Source organism: Nesoenas mayeri, assembly GCF_963082525.1.
Source record: "Nesoenas mayeri genome assembly, chromosome: 7".
In the NCBI taxonomy this organism is placed as follows: Eukaryota; Metazoa; Chordata; class Aves; order Columbiformes; family Columbidae; genus Nesoenas; species Nesoenas mayeri.
The window spans coordinates 2,031,189-2,050,738 of record NC_137551.1 but is presented as its reverse complement, the minus strand read 5'-3'; the positions used below and the strand labels follow the sequence as shown (position 1 = coordinate 2,050,738).

Genomic DNA, 19,550 nt, shown 5'->3' with positions numbered 1-19,550 from the left:
TTGAAGGTCCCTTCCAACCCAAACTATTCTATGATCCTGTGATCTTTTTTTGTTGGGGAAGCATTTGATATCATTTGTTCAATAATAGTATGACTGCCGGAACATGTTTCATTAACACATTATGTTAAAAAAACCATGCTAAAGAACGTAAGGCCGTGCCAAAACTAAACTTCACAATGCAATAACTGTAAAGTTGAAATTTCTGTCTACCGAGTTGCTTTTGCCAGTTGTGAATCTCTGAATAGTTTCTTAAAGGAAACGATATTTTTAATGGATTAGTTTTGTCAGCTTATGGACTATTAATGTGGCAACAAATTACACCCCTGCTACCTTAGCCTGGAGTCTTTCCTTACAACACGTTTAAACAAGAAAATGGCTCTTGTGTGATGACTTAAGGGACAATAGTTGTGTTAGAACAAACTGGAAGAAAAGGGAGGGGATAGGCAGCTGAGCTGTCAAATCCCTTAATTACGTTACAGACCAAAGTTGCTGTCATTAGTCATAGCGAGCTCCCTTTTAAAGCCCACCTCCTTTCTAGCTTGAGCATCCAGCGAGTAATCTGGAATTGGGAGCTACACATGGTTTCTGTTCATTTACTGTGCCTAATGTAGGGTGGAGAGTGAAGGTTAATTATTGTGTGACTGTTTCAGAGGGGTGAATGGGGTGTAGGATGGAGTTGTGAGTAGTGATTGCTGCATATGCCTGATACCTCGGCTGAAATTAATATCAGGGTAGTTGTGGGCTCTTGTGATGTTTGGGAATTAAAGCTGGACACGTTTGTGCGTTCACATGAGTTACTGAGGTGGTGATTTCCAGCCTGTAAGAAGGGAATTTATTTTACAATATGGGAACATTTGTAAGTGGCCCCGTAGAGCAGGATCTTTTCTGAAACACGAATGCTTTGTGGGTGGTTGGCTCTATTTGGGGGTCAGAGATTGCTGTTCGTTTTTGAATGTATCTAAGTCCCAGATTGATATTTCAGATACAAACAAAGCCTTGTTCTGGTTTCTAATTCAAGCTTTTCTCCTATATTTCATCTCCCTCCTTTACCCTCTCGCCTATGAGGCCCTGAAAAAAGAAGTGTTGCAAGGTGGAAGTAAATCATCGTGCAATTAGGCCTCGTATCATGCCGCATAAATCCAAGTTTTCTTAATAAGGATTTTTAGGCAATGTGGCTAATGTAGTGGGCTCTGTGATTCAAATGCTAATTGACTGTGCAGCTAAAAAGATGAAACTCAACTGCTGTGTGTTTGGGATGATGACGATTGCAAACGCTGGCATTGTTCCCTTGAAAGATGAAGGCCCAACAGCCCCAACGTGCAGCAGTGCAGAAAAACTGCTTCACATCCAGTTTTTTATAGTGGAGTGCTCAAGAAACATCTTTAGGAACTTAATTCTGCCTTTGTGGAGCTGTGGTATAATAGCTTTTAATTGTATGATTAATTTTCTTCGAGGCCTCTGCTTAATTCTTTGTGTTGCTGGGGTGTATATCAGGTTGGAATTAAAGTAGTTGTGTATTTTTTTAGTCTTTAATTTTTTGCGTGGGTGAGTTAGAGAAGTAACGTCCTATACTAACATATAGAGGAAGAAAACACTAGATCTCATTAGAATGAAACTAATATTATCTACTTGGGGCTTTTTCGTTGAGAAATGGTTTGTTAGGATTGGCTTATGTCTTGTTTTGCTGCTTGCCTTTATTTTCTCCTAGATCACCATCCCCATGCCCCCTCAATTAAGGTTTGCTAAATTCATACAAATGCTAGATTTTTAGCTTGTATTTCATAAAGCTTTTCAGTGTGCCATATTTGTCCTCCAGCCCGATAGCTATTTTCAATTCCCTTGTCTCTGAAAGTTTTGGATGTCCTTTCAGACTTGCAAAAAATAGTTGAGACTGAGCCATTTTTCACTTCCTGTCAGTAAATATCAAAGTAGTGACTCTCTGTGCTGGCTTCTTTTTACTCAATAAAATTCTTGTCTTTTTCTGTGGGTGTTTGAGGTTAGGATATGCTTAAGTACACATCGGTGCTTCTTTAAAGGGGATGCTGCGAAGTGCGGTAGCGTGCTGAGAACACGTACCAGGGAGGTCCCATATCCTGCCTTAAAAAGGTTCCTGTTCGGTTTGCTTCTTTGGTTAAAATAGGTAAATTTTGCATGGTGGGCATCTCCAACTGAGGTGCGATGGCCAAGCTCCTTGGGTGGCGATGGCCAAGCTCCTTGGGTGGCGATGGCCAAGCTCCTTGTATACGTTGCCTCCTCTTGAGAAGATCTGCTTGCAGATGCGTTGCTGCAGGTAGTTGGGATGGGGGATACGTGTGATGGGATGGGATGGGATGGGATGTGGCTTCTTCCAAAGGAGGAGTGGAAACAAAAAACCTTCCTAACGCGACCTCTGCTTGTTTTCATCTCTAGAAATACGTTGAGATTGTAGGGTTTTGTTCAGTGCTGCAGATGTGGACTTGGAAGTTGAGGAAGGGCTTCGGGCCCAATATTCGATTCCTCAGTTGAAGAGTTGTTCATATCAAATTTGATATGAATAATATAGTGTACTGTTTCATTATTATTTTTTTAATGCTCCTGTTTGCTCTCGCCTTTTTCTTAATGAGAATGGTGGTTACTTTGTGTTCTGTAATATCAGCTATTAATATTTTAGAGGGATTTGCAGCTCTTCACGACAAGCTCGTGTTTCCTTTACTATCTGCATGCTTTCCTATCTTCATTTGTGATTCCAAACCATGTTGAAATGGAAGGTTAAGGCATCTTTTCCTCAGTCTTTGTTGGAGCAAGTTCTTCCATAGAGCAGACAGCATCTTCTTTCAGGCTTCTGTTACTATTTTTAGTGTTTATACTCTGAGGTTTATGAGGTTGATACCCATGTTTTGCGAAAGAAATGGTACTCGCTTATTCTGTAGGTTATTTTAGGTATCTTCTTGACACTATTAACTATTCAGCAAAGCCTCCCTATGGCTGAGAGCTCCAGGACACGTTTCATATACCTCACAGATGAAGCCTCTTGCTCTGGGAACGCTGCCCAAATGCAGTATAGTCCGCAGGTCTAAAAGCTCCGCTATGGGGTGGAGGTGGCTTGAGGATGTCGCTGGTTCCCGAGTCAACCTGGCAGTATCATCTTCCAGCATCTCCTGCTTTCCTTCTCTGCGCTGCAGGAATTCTGAGGAGTTCTCCAGACCTGTCACAGCATCTCAGAATGTCAGGGGTTGGAAGGGCCCTGGAAAGCTCACCCAGTGCAATCCCCCCATGGAGCAGGAACACCCAGATGAGGTTACACAGGAAGGTGTCCAGGCGGGTTGGAATGTCTGCACAGAAGGAGACTCCACAACCCCCTGGGCAGCCTGGGCCAGGCTCTGCCACCCTCACTGAGAAGAAGTTTCTTCTTAAACTTAAGTGGAACCTTTTGTGTTCCAGTTTGAACCCATTACCCCTTGTCCAATCACTGGTTGTCACCCAGAAGAGCCTGACCTTGTCTGGACAGCTTTGCCTCCCAGATACAGAAGAGCTACAGTTTTGTTGTGTCTTGACTAGGTTGCTGCATTTAAATTACAAGCTGAAAGATTTAAAAGAAAAAAAAAAAAAGGATTCTGGTTGAAATATTGAACATGAAGGAGTTAAATGCGTTTCTTCTAAACCGTATAATGCTTCTCTCAACCACATCTGAGTTGGTATCTTTTCTTGTTCTTTAAGGCACAGATGGTAGAGTTGGCAAGTGCAGCTGGCTGGCTACAAGGAATCCTCCTTTGCTCTGAAGAACTTTCTTCCTGTTCATTTCCTCTATACTTCCTGATTATCCAGACTCAGAGAAAAACAGTAAACTCAAAAAAAAAAAAGGTATGCATGTGTCCAAGCTAAAAAGTATATATGCTACTTGTCTAGATTGGGCTGGGTATATTTTCCTTTCTTTTTGTAGGGGTGCTGTCAAGAAAATGGCACTAATAAGAGCTTGGCCATTTGTCAGGGCTCTTAAATCTGTTTGAGGATGGAGTGTGGACACTTCTCGTAACACTCCCCTTGTAGCTTCAGGCTGTCAAGCTGTTGAACAGCAAGTATGGTTCTTTTTTGTCTCGCCGTTGCTCTATGGACTCGTTTAAGCTGGAGTTAAAGGGCTTGAGGTCAGCACGCTAACGTTTCATAGCTGGTAGGGCCAGATGCACTGCTAGACCGTGTGTGCGTGAGGACTGGAGCCAGAGTTCCTGAAAACTGCAGACAAACTGAAGACAACAAAGCGACTTTGCGGAGACTTCAAAGTCCCGTTGTTCCTCTGCCCTTCGGTGCCGCTGTCAGATGGGAGCGAGCGGTGCCGGGGCCGCTCTCCGGGGCAGCCGGGAGGGCGATGGGTGACGGGCCATGGAGCAAAACCAACAGCAGCTCCGTGGCAATGAGGAGCGGGGCTGTTCGGCCACATATTAAAGCAAGCACATGCCTCGCTCACCTCCGCTGGAAGTGCGAATTTGTAGTCCTGGCAGCCGTGAAGCTTTTTTTTGGGCCATAGATTCACCAGTTTAAATCTGCTCTTTGTTAAATAAGATTCATATGTAGAAGCTGGAATCCGAGGGCCGGGAAAAATGGGCTGTTGTCGTTACGTTTGCGTGCATCAAGTTCAGGTCTGGCAGTAAGTTATGAACTGCAGAGTGTGATGAACAGTGACCGTCATTTACAGCTTCAGGAACACTCAGCTTGTTCTAAACTTTAAAGAAAGATGAAGTCTAAAGCCTGGTAGAGCTTCCTGGAGCCTTTGATTGTAAAGGGCTAATAGTTTTAAAGTTGTTTTCTGTTCGTGATTTAAGATCTGTTGTCAGCGTTGGGCTTAAAAATTACAGCAATATGTAAATTCATGCTGTAGCGTGCTTCAAAAATAGGACAATTATGTCATTTGCGTTGTTTTTCTGTCATTTGCTTTGTGTTTTCATGAGCAGAGTGAGGGTAAGGGATTGAACACTTTGAAATGAGACTTCATAACATGACTTAGAAACTCTAATGACTCACATTCTAGATATTGAGGATGTTGATCATTGCAGGAAAGGCAATAGCTGCCTATTTTTGCCGCTTTCTTGGGGCTGTTTGAGAACTCAAGAATTGGTAAATATTTCGGTATGCTTTTTTGGACAACTGCCATTATTAGGAAAACGGCTGAACTTGTGAGTTATAGGACTAACACAAGCCATTCGCTTTTACATATATACGCATGTAAAATTCCAAGTGTGTACTGCATATTCTTTAATTTGATCTTGGCATGATGTGGATATATAGACAGCTATTTTTGAAAGTGATTATCACTGCTGATTTGCATAACGATACAGGCCTGGAAAGACTGACATCTTGAGCATGTGGGAATGATTTGGGGCTTTAAGAAGAATGTTTTGTTCAATCTACAAGCAGCATTAGAGCAAAGGCGTTTCCGAAGGGGCGTACGGATTATTTGCTTTGGTATATCTTCAGTATTGACAAACCATTGTGTTTTCCTTGTGGCATTTGATACCTTAGCTTAATCATCAGCTGCTTTCATTTTAAGGTTCCTTGGGTATAATGTAGCGTTATTGTTGTTCGTTTGAAAGCTGAAGGTTTGTAGTTAGTAAGAAGTATGAGCTCGAGTAGAAGATGGTGTTTTGCTGTTTGGTTTTGCATTTGTTGTAGAAGTTGCTCGATAAACAGCTGAGGCTTTACTGATTTTTCATTTCCCTCTATTAAAGAAAGCTTGGGATTGATAATGAACTTGGTGCATGTTTTAAATCATCAGTTCTTCCAGATTTCTAAAATTATCAGTATTATTACTGATTTCACTCTGACTCAGAACTCTTGCTTTGAATGTAAGCCCAGCTTCCAAGCTCCTTTGTAAGAAACCTCGCCTGGGTAGCAAATATCTTCATTTCAGCTTTGGAAATGAGTGTTAAATGAACTGAGGTGTGAAAAGCAGTGTCTGGGCGCTGAGCATGGCTGGTGACAGCGGGATTTGCTGAGGGTGATACTCAAAGGATGGTTGCTGGGCTCTGTACCTTCCCCACCTTGGTCGCAGCTTGGCCTTGGGCACGATCATTTCTTGTTCCCCAGCATGAGGACAAAAGGCAAATTAGTACCGATGCAGTAACAACCATCCCCTTCACTTGCTGCACAGCTCTTTGCAGGGTGGAAGAGCTTGATTTTTATGGCAGCTTTTTCAATTGAATGACGAAACTGCTATTTCTGCTCAGAGATTTAGATCATCTGTGCAAGCCGCTTCCACGCTGTTCTTCCATCTCGCTCCTTAAAGCAAAGGCCATTCTTCAGGTGCCTGAACCAAAAGGAGAGTTTCCAAGCCACGTGCTGCTTTAGCATGCTTGTCACAAGCATATATTAAAAAGACATAAGATGATCTTTGCCAGCAATACGAATGCACTTGTGATAACTGTTGCTCGCCGCGGCCGCTGTCCTTAAGGCCAGATCTGTTGCAGACAGAAGAGTGAGTCAGCAGCGGCGTGTGAATCGCATTCCAGCCTCGAGATACTTTGAGATAATAAGTAAGGTACTTCAGGACACTTATATTTAGGTGGGGGAGGAATTGACTTGCCTGTTTAAAAAACAATCACGTTTTTCTAAAACCAGCCCACCCATCCAGGCTCACTGTTGGATCCCTTTGTTTTTCAGCAACATTTCAGTTTTTGTGCTGTCGGGTTCCAAAACCACCGAGCATCCAACACTTCTATTGAATCAGCATCAGCAAATTGATTCGTACTTCCCTCCCCTCGTCCCATTTGAAGTCTTTTTTCAGTTTCTTTATTTACTTGCCATATTGTGGTACACCTTTTGCAATCCGGGTTTAAAAATGCACTTGGAGTGATGCACGATTAAGCTTAAGGATTCGGTCCTGCTGAAAAGCAGAAACCATGTGAGCTGTTCCTGCATCAGTGAAGGAGGCGGGTCACATATTTTGGAACTTATTTATCTGTCTCTTCCTGCATGTTTTGAGGCTTTGGTGTTTGGACGAGCCTTGCAAACTGGAAACGCTGCCGCTAAAATGTTCCGTTCCCTTTGCTCGGTGTCTGTCTGCTTCGTTTCCATCTCGCACCAGCTGGGAATCCTGGAAAGTGTCTTGGTTCTTAGGCTCTCGGAGAGGAAAAGCATCTGAACATAAACTGCAGGCTGAAACGCATGAAGAAAGTGTGTAGTAAAGCTCTTGACTGCAAATAGAAACGTGAGCAAGTTAGATGGTAATTTGATGAAGTTAGAGCATGTGTCTCATGGCTCTAGTTTCTTCCTTATATCTCAGCTAAATCTCTCTTCTTGCAGTTTAAAGCCATCACCCCTTGTCCCATCTGGATTATTTTGCTATGGTAATTCATCCAGCCCTGCATCCCCGAGCAGGATGCAAAGGGAGGTGCTTTGGGGTGTAAATACTGAAACTGGCAGTAGGGAGGAATCAGGTTGATATGGTGAATAATGGAGTGTCTGCAAGTTGGGTAATTCACTGTTAACAGGCATAGAGCAGGTGCACGTGGTTTAGAACCAGTTTCTTCTGCTTATGGCAAGTATTAAGTGATAAAACAGTAAATACATTGCTAATTATGTAGCAGCTTTTGTTAATTTAACAAACAGGTGTGGACTGCTTGCGGAGTAAAACGCATTCAGAGTGAAGTTCAAAGTTTCAGGTTTATGTGATGATTCAGTTGTATCTGAAGTTATCACAAGCTCTGCAAGTTAAGCAACTTCATGCTTGGTGATGCTTTTTGCCTTTTTTTTCTCCCCAGTATAAGCTTTTTTGGGGAGTTGGGCAAGTACAGAATCAGTTGGAAAGCAGATGGGAACTCCTTTCAGTATCTGTGTTTAAGGCGGCTACCCATATTTATTTGGATTACTCAAAAGCTTTCAGATTTTATTTCATTGTCTGCTTAAATCGTCTTTTGAGTAGTCCAAGCAGACCAGTGTCTTAATACTTGAATTACAACATAGTAAATGCTAATTTTTTTTTGAGAGTAGAGAATGTCATTTGTGTCTATTCAGCTCATAATGTTTTCCTTAAGTCTTCTAGTTAAACCGTAAATGTAGAGTTTGGTCTGTACTGCTTCCCTGTGAGTCCTCAGGCCTGTGGGAGTTCTGCAAGGATGGAGAATCCCAGAATGTCAGGGGCTGGAAGGAACCTGGAAAGCTCACCCAGTGCAATCCCCCCATGGAGCAGGAACACCCAGATGAGGTTACACAGGAAGTTGTCCAGGCGGGTTGGAATGTCTGCACAGAAGGAGACTCCACAACCCCCTGGGCAGCCTGGGCCAGGCTCTGCCACCCTCACCATTAAGAACTTTCTTCTCATATTTAAGTGCAACCTCCTGTGTTCCAGTTTGTACCCATTACCCCTTGTCCTACCATTGGTTGTCACTGAGAAGAGCCTGGCTCCATCCTCTTGACACTCACCCTTTCCATATTGATCCCCATGAATGAGTCCCCCCTCAGTGTCCTCTTGTCCAGCTCCAGAGCCCCAGCTCCCTCAGCCTTTCCTCACACGGGAGATGCTCCACTCCCTTCAGCATCTTGGTGGCTGCGCTGGACTCTCTGCAGCAGTTCCCTGTCCTGCTGGAACTGAGGGGCCACAACTGGACACAAGATTCCAGGTGTGGTCTCCCCAGGGCAGAGCAGAGGGGCAGGAGAACCTCTCTGACCTACTGACCACCCCCTTCTAACCCACCCCAGATCCCATTGGCTTCCTGGCCACAAGGGCCCAGTGCTGGCTCATGGTCACCCTGCTGTCCCCAGGACCCCCAGCTCCCTTTCCCTTGCGCTGCTCTCTAATAGTAAAGTGTTTTTTATCCCACTTCAGGCTTTTCTTCCTATGCAAGCAACTGCAATATTAATATCTTAGAAGCTGCTGCAGTGTCGTCCATTCTGATGTTTACTCTTTGGAGCTTTGTTACATTTTAAGCTTAAAAACGGTTCTTACAATGGTGGAATAATTGAAAGGGACCTCTGGAAATCACCTGGTTCAGCCCGTTGTTTCAAGCAGAGCTCACTTCAAACATGTCGTGCTTTGTTCTTATTCCTTCTAAAATTAGTCTGAGGAGGAGTATGTTAATGCGGCAGGGTATGGCCTGTTTTTGAGCTGCTAGTTTCATTTCTGTTTTACTTCTTAGTGAAGCTTCTTCCCTACATTATCATCTCTAATACTCTTTAAAATTTGGGGGTACTTTATTTTCTTGAGTTCAAGAAAATAATTAAAATCCATATATCATTATACCACCAGGAAAACAAATCCCAGTGTTTTTTAGCAATTTGTTTTGAATCCCTTACTGGCTCTGCATGTAAACTTAACATTTTCTTATTCGGCCTTTTTCCTTAGCACTGATTTCTTTCTGATAAGAGGTGCTTTTCCTCAGTTCTTCACCTCAGGTTACTTTTGGCAAGTGAATTAGAAGTAGCGCAGAATAAGAAACCAGAATATTTGTCCAGTAAACAAGTTGTTTTAGTAAACAAGATATATCATTATTTTCAGATCTGTGCTTTCCCATCTATTGCAATATCTTACATTTTGCATTCAGAGCTACCTTAGCAGCTGCTATAATGAGCTGTGATGTAGAAGTCATGGGAAGTGATTAAAAACCTTCATGTTTATGTAGCCTTGCGTGCCTGAAACGCACTTTTTTGCATGTTTTTGCGTGGTATAACTATTTTGGGCTCAGTGGAGACCTGAACATGGGTTTTAATTTGGAATATCTTGCGAGTTAGTCACACAAGACTATTTTAATAGTTTCCCATTGGATTTAACATGCCACTCAAACTGTGGCATCTGTGCGACTCTGGTGAGATGATGTGTGCTGGAATTGGATTACTTGGCTTTTCTGGTGCCCAATAGCATAGACTTGTGTTGAGGTTTAGATTGTGGGGTGACAATAGAACCCTGGCAGGTGTATTGTTAGCCCCCCCCACCCCCCTTCCCACTTCCCACTCAGGTGATTGGGAGGGAAAGAAGGACAGAGAGAGGAGAGTTGGAAAAAATTAACAATGTTTTACTAATGCTACTAATAAGAATAGAGAAAATAATACAAAATATACAAAACCAATCCTGAAAGTCCCAGCGACTGCAGAGCCGGCACCCGAAGTCCTGGACTGGACTCTGCAGCCAACCGGAGCTGGATTCAGTCTGTCACTGGCCTCACTTCGCAGGGACGACTCGCAAGGTCCTCTCCTAATGTTGGCCATGAGGAAAAAGGGACGAGATCCTCGTGCTCTCCCACTTTTATATGCAGTATTCACGTGAATGGGATGTTATACACAGTTGGTCAGTTCCTTGGTCACCTGTTTCTCGTTGCCCCTCTGGCGAGATGTCCATCCATGCTTATCAATAACCTCGCATTCCATTGCTGTGTTCACCAAAACATGGATCTGCTTCTCCAGGAAAATGCAGCTGATCTGAAGCTTTAGCTGACAGGCACATTCACTACAAGAGAAACTTGGTTTTTCACAAAACCAGGACAACTTGTAAGAAATGACCTGTTGAAGTTGTACGGAGGTTTCTATTATAGTGGCTGTGGTCAAAGTGCTGCGTTTGCAAAAGTTTTCCCTTTGTTCTCAGTTTTTTGGTGTTTGTTTGTTTTTAAAGATCCCTTATTACTGCGTGTATAAAACTGAATTGTTCACATATGGGAATTGGTTGGAGTTGTTGCTTTGATACAGGTCAACACTGATTAATGGCCATTTAATGCTATTGTAGAAACTTCACGTGCTTTACAAACATTTCCATAACTTGCCCATTCAGATATTTATCCAAACATAATTGCTATGGGTTTTCCTGCGGAGAGGCTTGAAGGAGTATACCGGAACAACATTGATGATGTAGTAAGGTAAGGCCTTGATTTTCTTTTCCTTCATTTATCCTTTTAAATCACAAATGTCCTTTTCCACCCTCATTTCTGTTCTGCTAAGGAAAGGTGGTATGTTCTGACTCATAGGAATATCAAGATGTTGCCTAGTTAGTTTTCCTGAAAAACGCTGGAAACAAGGAAAATGATATTTTGAAGCATTTGAGGCCAGGCTGCTGTTGTGAGTTGATCTCAAACGTGTGTGAGCTGCTTTTCCAATGTGAAAAACTGACTTCAGTAAATGGTGTTGGAGTAAAAGGAGGCTTTTTGCTTTTAGAAAGATGTCAGTCTCTGCCTCTGCTCACTGTTTGGAGTTTCTCACATAGCTGATGGCATTTCAAAATACGTTTGCCCATATCCTTTCTTCAATTGATAAATGGACCGCTCCATAAGTTAATTTTTGTTTAAAGTAGTAGGTATAGGTGACTTCAGATAAAGTTTTTTACATTTGGCTCCGTTCAGTAATTGCAGACGAGGAAAAAAAAATCAGCTAAAAATCGTTATTGCTGGTGATGCTTTACAGCACCGTTTGTAAAAAACCTACAGGTTGTAATTGTTACGTGAAGTTATTTCCTGGGAAGTGCTGGATGCGGCTGTGGAAACTGTACTTGGTGTTCCTGGAGCATCGTTGTAATTTGTTTAGTTAGAATCCTACCTGGAAAATGTCGTGTGAGAGGTTGCATTGAAAACAAAATATTATAGTAGGCAGTATCACAGGATCACAGAATGTGAGGGGTTGGAAGGGACCTGGAAAGCTCATCCAGTGCAATCCCCCCATGGAGCAGGAACACCCAGATGAGGTTACACAGGAAGGTGTCCAGGCGAGTTGGAATGTCTGCAGAGAAGGAGACTCCACAACCCCCTGGGCAGCCTGGGCCAGGCTCTGACACCCTCACCGTGAACAAGTTTCTTCTCAAATTCAAGTGGAACCTCCTGTGTTCCAGTTTGCACCCATTGCCCCTTGTCCTACCATTGGTTGTCACTGAGAAGAGCCTGGCTCCATCCTCCTGACACTCCCCCGTTCCATATTGATCCCCATGAATGAGTCCCCCCTCAGTGTCCTCTTGTCCAGCTCCAGAGCCCCAGCTCCCTCAGCCTTTCCTCACACGGGAGATGCTCCACTCCCTTCAGCATCTTGGTGGCTGCGCTGGACTCTCTGCAGCAGTTCCCTGTCCTGCTGGAACTGAGGGGCCACAACTGGACACAAGATTCCAGGTGTGGTCTCCCCAGGGCAGAGCAGAGGGGCAGGAGAACCTCTCTGACCTACTGACCACCCCCTTCTAACCCACCCCAGGTCCCATTGGCTTCCTGGCCACAAGGGCCCAGTGCTGGCTCATGGTCATCCTGCTGTCCCCAGGACCCCCAGCTCCCTTTCCCCTATGCATTGATTTCAGTTGCTTCTGTATGAAGGAAGATAGATTTTAGTGGTTAACTATGTAGATATGTGTAAATTAGACTTTTGAAAGGGAAGGACTATATGGTTATTAGTTGTGTGCAAACACCTTGATCAAAAGGAGTAATGATCACCTAAAAGTGTAATCAACCAAATTAAGATACAGAGAGATATAAATTAGGTGGCTGTAGCAAGCTGGATGCTGAAGTGATGTTTGCCCCTTATTTTTAAATGAGAATAATGTACCAAATGGGATCGTGCAGCATTCTGTACATTGCAGTCTGCAGCTCCTCATCTATTACTGTCACCTTTTTATTGTGGATTTTTTTCCCAAGACCTTTTTATGCAGAAATCCAACATGTTTGAGCTCCGGAGCAATTGGTATTGAGCTGCAATGTGCCAGTGGGCTCTTTCTGAAGAGCTGGTATCCTGAGGAATTCAATGTTAATGCTGTGTGAGAAGTACAGGGGTGACAGGGGGAGTGATGGCATATTTTTACTGGTGAAATTGGAATCTCCTCCTCCATGCTGCACAAGGAGCGTTCACATCTGTTCTTGTTTTAATGCATGGGTTTAACCACAGAGTTCTTCTAGGTTCTTCTGGAATATTATGACTGATAACCAGAGCATGTTTTCGCTTCAGCTTTCCAGGATTTTAGCAGCTAGTGTTTCTTTTCGATTCGAACAGCATGTTCTGTCATGGCTAATTAAATTCCTTCTGCCTGATGTGCAGATACACACTGTTGATGATGTTAAGTGTAAACATTTGTATGTTATTTCTTCTCGAACATTGCCAGGTGACACATCATATATAATCGCGGCAATTTTGATGAATCATGTTTGCATTTTGGCTCTCTGAGGCTCCTATGGGAAGTTTTTGTTACAAAGTGAGCTTGAAAATGAAAGGAGTGTGAAAATTATCAGTGTTCCTCCTCCTTTCTGAACCCAGAGTATCGTCAGGTGCAAATAACAGCCATTTAAAAACCTTGCTATTAAAATCAATTATTCTGTCTGGAACACAAGTTATTTTAACTGCTTTTTTTTTTCCACTGGAAATATGACCGTGGCAAAATATTCTGCATAGATAATTAAATTAGAAGTGTTTACCGATATCTTAGGTAGTCAATGCTTTGTGCTTTAAGAATAAACCAACTCTTCCTCAGCTTAATGTATTGATGCGTGGGTATCTTAGGAATCAGTGCAGATTGATCCATACAATAACTGCTTCAACTGGGGTCAGATTTGGGCTCATTTGTAGAATCAGTTGTATCCTGGATTGTTTGAACGAATCAGCTTTGCAAAGTTGGACTTTGCAGGGCCAGCTGGGATTTGGGCTGCAGAACCGCACGTGCCGGATGCTGCTTTAACGATGCTGCAAATTAAGGTCACTGGTATTGCAATATATATTAATACATGCCTTTTTTCTTTCTATTTAAGGTTTTTGGATTCAAAGCATAAAAACCATTACAAGATATACAATCTGTAAGTATGCTCTTCTATCTATATTTTTCCAAAATAATGAGTTCTAAAAATATATGAGTGAGAGTGTTGCTGTACTGAAGCAGAGCTAGAGATGTTTTGCACATTTCTTAAAACAATTAAGCCTGATTGAGAGCACTGTTACTTCATTTAGTGGAGCCGAGTGAGGTTAAATGAAATGCCGGTGTTTATTCATATTACTTGAACGCTTTTAAATGACTTGGCATCTCGCCCATCTAGAGCTTGTACCATGCGATTAAAAAGTGGAAAGTAATTCACAGCAGGCTTGCTGTTAATGTCTTAATGGCCGCAGTGAAAAAATTGCCAAATGTTTGGGTTTTTTGGTCTTCGTTTTTATTTTAATCCAACTGTATTGGTCTGCAGGTTCTATTTGCTTCCTCATTCTTAAGCCTGTCCCTGTTTTACCTTGAAAAAGCCATTGCAGCAGTTGCTAATGTGATGGTTTCTCACTTGAAGTGCGACACTTTCCTCTGAAAATTGAAGTTATGCAGAAAGCTGTTCTTGTTCCAGAAGGGAACTTTGATTCTGTTGTTCCTGTTCCTTGATCATCTTTATATGTTAGCTCAGGCTAATTTCATTTGTATAAGTGATTCGGTGCCGTCAGCTGATGTTGAAAAGTAGGTCATGGTTTTCCTACCCCTCTTTTTTTCCCAGAAATCTAATTTGAAGCTTTATTGATTCTCCAAGCTGTTAAGGCTTTATTGGTTCAAAATGAATATATTTCCAAATATCTGCGGCTAATGGAAAAATTCCTGTAGTATGGAAATCTAGGCAACGCATTACATTGTAATTACAATGCACTGTGGAGATATGTATCACGTAAATGTAACCACCGTGGTTTTAGACCCCCCTGTAGTGACAGGTGAAAGCAGTAGGTGGTTGTGTGTTAATTCCAGACTTGGTCAGAAAGTAGGAGTTGAGTATGACTTCTGTGCTTGAAAAGCTGCCGCTTTGCTGTGTGTTAGTAACCTCATTTTACTGGAGAAAACCAAAAACCAATCCCCAGCTCTACATAGGGACAGCTTTAAAGTTTTCAGGTGGGCAGAGCTGTGACAAGACACAAGCTTTTGACATTTCTGTTGCCGATAATGTGTTCTCAGCTGTGGAAAGGGCACGTGTTGTGGGCTTTTTGTCGTCTTCTTTTTCATGCCTTTTTTTACGTCCCTCCTAAAACACGGATCAGATGCAAATGGAGATTCGAGTGGTTACACAGCTTGGAAAGCGTAACTTTTAAACTGGGGATCTGGCCGGACAGGCCAGTTTGTCACTGTGTGCAGGCACAATTTGTCCACATGTTAAGTACACAAGTCCTATTAGGTGAATTGTTGCAATATTTGGTCACGAGATGGAAAGAAATTGCAGCCTTCAGGTGTTTCAGCGCACAGAATCTCTTCAGATGAAGCTGATCCTTTGTAAATAATCAACCTATTGTCTGTGTTTAAGAGGAGGAGGTGGGAGTGCAGAGGAGTTCTGTGATTATATTCGGAGTTATTTCAAACATTGTCATGGGGTTTGAGTTCCCTTAAGGTGGCTGTTCCATGAAGTCGATAGTAATGTGTGTATTGAGCAGTTTCATTTAAAAGGGCGTAGAGAGGTTTTTCTGAACTGATGCTTCAGTGTCAGTTTTGCCTTGTCCTTGCATGTTGACTTTTAACTTCACAGTGAATGTTTGAGCACTCAATTCAATTTTGTTTGAGTTGGTTTTCTCATGTGTGCCTTGAAGCTTTTTCTATTTCTTTTAGTATTCTTCTTTATTTTAACAAGTTCTTTCATTTGCATCTCCTGACTTCACATACCAAACTGTTACCTTCCCTTATTGTCCTAGTTTCCATCTTCTCCAGTGTATTTCTTTTAACTGTCCTACAGGCAGATAGTTAAAGGAGGCTGTAATGAACAATGTGGGTTTTATATGCAAACTACGTGTATCTCTGTGTACGTGGGGTTGGGCTTTGGCACAGGCTGCCGTGGTTTTGGTCGAGTCTCCAGTGGGATCATGGTGATGATCAGAAAGGTGTCTGGCTGGCTTTGAACTCACTTCAATCACCGACAGGATTACAAGAACCATGGGAACCCACACCCCTCACCCAAATTCTGAACATGTCTGGAGATCTGACTGTATTACAGGTCTAATAGTGTTTAAAAACAACAATGGACGCATCCCCCAAAGTGTGTGTTGGTGGGATCTCTGCTGCAGATACATAAGTGTTTTGTGTAGTTAACCTGGAGTATGTTTTGTGCAGCCGTGTCTGGGGCGCTGTGTTTGCCCTGTGTTGTGTACAGCTCCCATAAGAGGGCCTGGATTGACACGGCTGTGTTCCCTTTCTGTCCTCGCTATCAACACAACTATTTTTTATCCCTGATGGTATTCTACTTCACACCCTCTCAAACTTCAAAACTTGAAGGCTTTTTTGCCCATACGTGGATTTGTTTGTTTGTTTTGAAGACTTTCATCTGGTACTACCCCTTTGAACTGGGTGTTTCTTTAAAAGGAAGAAGGAAACTCTCTTGGATAAGACAGTGCGTTAACTGCTTTGCTTCCCAGCAAGCTTGGCTTCCAAAATTCAGTTTGTAACAGGCTTTGCCCAGCTGGTGGCCACTCCAGGTGAGGTGATTCCATATGGGATGTACATACTACATCTCACCTTTCTTCTTAAATGCTCAAGTGCTGATAGCGGGTCTTTTTGAGTCCCGTCTGCCAGCTTAACCTGTGCCATATCACTTTGGACACGGAGGAAGCGGGAGCAGTGTGACCAGAGCTGTATAAACCACCAGACGTGTCCCTCGCAGAGGCTGGAGGTGAGGAGGCTCTGGGATTCGGAGGAACACAAGCGCCGAGCGCACCTGCAACCGCAGCAGAGCTGCCCCATCCTTGTCGTGCGAGTCTCATGGACGGAGTTCGATCCGGTGCACGCAAGGCTCCGGTTACATGCAACAGTCTTAGAAATAGGAACCTAAAAGTTTGCGTGTCTGAAAGTGTCACGTAAGCCCCGTACGGCTCCAAAGGCTGCAGTCATGACTTATCTATTAAGAGAAACTCATGCCAGTCCTGAAAGTGGTGTGGGTGTTTGAACCCTATGAAGAGTACAAGTTAAAATAGGAACAGAAGATCTAGATGTGTTTTGCCTGCTGAAATGCCTCCCCATCATTGTGTTTCAACCCAGAACCCTGTTGATTCAGGGCAGGATTGTTCTCGTTTTCCTTCCTCAACTCCGTTTTCCCTGGCATCGTGTAGGGGCGCGTCGTTTTGCCTGTAGAGAGCAACTCCAAGGAGAATTAAACGCGGTCATCCACTCCTTGCCTTCTTTCCCCTTACTCCCAGCATCCGATGCAGCTCATTCTCCTGCAGCGTGCCATTCGTATCGGAGCCCTGCTCATCGGGGTGTCTGTATCTGGTTATTGGTGTTCATCCCTAGGCAAGTCATCCTGCAAGACTAGTTCAGTGTGGTTTGCTGCACTACTAACTAACTAACTAACTAACTAGAGTGGTGAGACAGACATTGATGCAGCTCTGGTCTTTGGAAATGTGCCATTTTCCGGAGTCTCTGAGCGGAAAACTGCTCAACCGGCCTTTTTTTGAAGAACAAATGCCAAGTTGGAGAGCACTAGCACAACTTCTGCTTGATACAAGTGATCTCTGTTATGATGCTTTCAGTGGGCTCTGGTGGTCTGTCATGCTCCTGTAATTGAAGGAAGAATGCTCGCCTGGGTTGCATCCTTGAAATGTCCTCAGAATCCCCAGCACCCATGTTGTTAACGCATCTTGAGATGCATTTGGAGTTCAGAGTCAATTGGAGGAAGGTCATAGATCTGTGTGTTTGTGTGGCTAGAGGTGTTAATACTATGGTGTTAAAAAGTAACAGTGTATTGCATTACTTGTGTGAACATCTCCATTGAGAGTCACACTGACTAAAACATACTGATGCACCGCAGTTACCGTAGGGTAAGTAATTGTTTTTCAGTAAAATAACTGATATTTTAGTGAGCATATTTATGCATCTGCAACAAACCAGTTTATCCGTACATAACCTCTGGCTTTTAAGTCATGAAGGTGCTGGCTATATATGATTTGATCTGTATATTACAAGGTGTGACAGATGTTGCGAGTGCATCGGAGTCTTGCCTTGAACTCTTGTCTACTTTTCTTTTCCAGATGTGCTGAAAGACATTACGACACCGCCAAATTTAACTGCAGAGGTATGTTTTTACTGTTCTTCTCTTTAAACTTCAGCATTTTTGAATGAACGTATAAAGCTGGTGAATAGTAATGTAGAAGGTTGGGGCAAAAGAAATAATGTCAGGTGCCTTTGAGTCATTGGACAAACTTGCTATATACTTGATGCTTTCAAAGTCTGTTGCTGCCAGTTATCTAGATCAAGATCTCTAGTAAGGCACTCAGGTCTATTGTTGGAAAAAACGTTGCAGAATAGATTATATAGGATTTTCTGTTGAATTCGGTGTACAAACTGTTTGTAAAATATAGATGTGAAGCCTCGAACTCTGGGTTTTATGCAGGAGCATCACTTAAAATAAAAATGGAGAATACTTAAGCCACTGTCACTGTTCATATAAAATGACGTTTTGAAGATCTGGAACAAACCTTCAGTGGCTTTAAAGAACAGAAATAAATTGCCATGAGATGCCTCTTTGAGATGAGTTGGTTCTTATACATTTGCAGAGCTACCAGAGCCAGTGGGGAAGGTTTAGGTGCTAATACTACATCATAGCAAGAGTTCAGCTTATGATGATGATGATGATGATTATTAACCATCCTTCTAGTTGTAAAGAGGGCATTTAGAACATGACCAAAATGTAATTGGCTGCTTTAATGGTTGAATATAGAAGGACTAAAATTGTCACGTTGAAGTCGTCTTCACTTCTGATTTGCTCTTGCGGTGGTGAATGATGGTGTCTTGAAACCTCACCCAACACAGAGAAGCCAGAAAATAGAAGTATTTTACAACTGAGCAATACTTCGGACAAGAATAGAAAAGGCTTAAATGAAAAGGACATACTTCTAATACATCCAGAGCGTATGCTTGCTTTAATTTATGCTTTTTACTACACAGGTGCTCAGATTCTTTCACTGTTAATCCCAGCCCAAAATGCTGTTTGTGTTGGCATCTTTCACAGCTCCTTGTCTGCATAAGATGACGCTGTTGTATTTTGTTCCTTTTCATCTCTAAATTAATTACATTAGATAACCCAGCTGGTGACTCAGGCCTTCCCTTAGCAGAGGAGCAACAGCTCTGCTCTAAAGTCTCTGAACTGAATTAATTTCAAAGGGAACTTCTTATTTGTAGACTTAGCATGAAACACCATAGTAGTTCATTATTCAACTTGGGTCCTCTTACATCGAATTCAAGCTGAACACTAAAAGCTCTTCATCTTTGGACACTTGCTTTGTGTCCAGGCGTTTTGCAGTTCCTGAAGTACTTCCATGTTTGTTTTCTTTGCTCCTTTATGGGATTCTTCTTGCAGTGTCTGGGAGCTTGGAGAGACTTAGCAGAACCGTTCTCCTTGATGTGTGTTCCTCTGTTAGTAACCAAAACCCACAGACCCTCTCAATGATGAGGCAGTTCAATGTTTCCTAAGGTTACTTTCTGACTCGGGATCCCTCTGAGCCATCACAGGGCACCCACTTCATCTGCTCCTCAATCCATCTTCGAAGACAATACCCTAAAGTTTGCCTTTGATCCCAAATCTTGGGAAGCACCTTCAGCATGCTGTGAACCACTTTGGATTTTTCAGACCGTACTTTCAGGACTATTTTGTCCCTCCTTGTTGGAACCTTATTGGATTTAGTTATGATAGGAGATGCTGCTGTACAAC

General features: G+C 42.7%; 1 protein-coding gene across 2 annotated transcripts in view; it reads left to right on the top strand.

The window, feature by feature from the left end:
• The window catches only part of PTEN (phosphatase and tensin homolog), a 48,071-nt gene that overhangs the window by 5,990 nt on the left and 22,531 nt on the right, over positions 1-19,550 (top strand). For both annotated transcript variants that reach the window (XM_080348289.1, XM_080348290.1), the window contains exons 2-4: positions 10,727-10,811; positions 13,659-13,703; positions 17,872-17,915. In XM_080348289.1, coding sequence (XP_080204415.1) covers positions 10,727-10,811; positions 13,659-13,703; positions 17,872-17,915 — 174 coding nt within the window. The remainder of the gene's footprint in view (positions 1-10,726; positions 10,812-13,658; positions 13,704-17,871; positions 17,916-19,550) is intronic.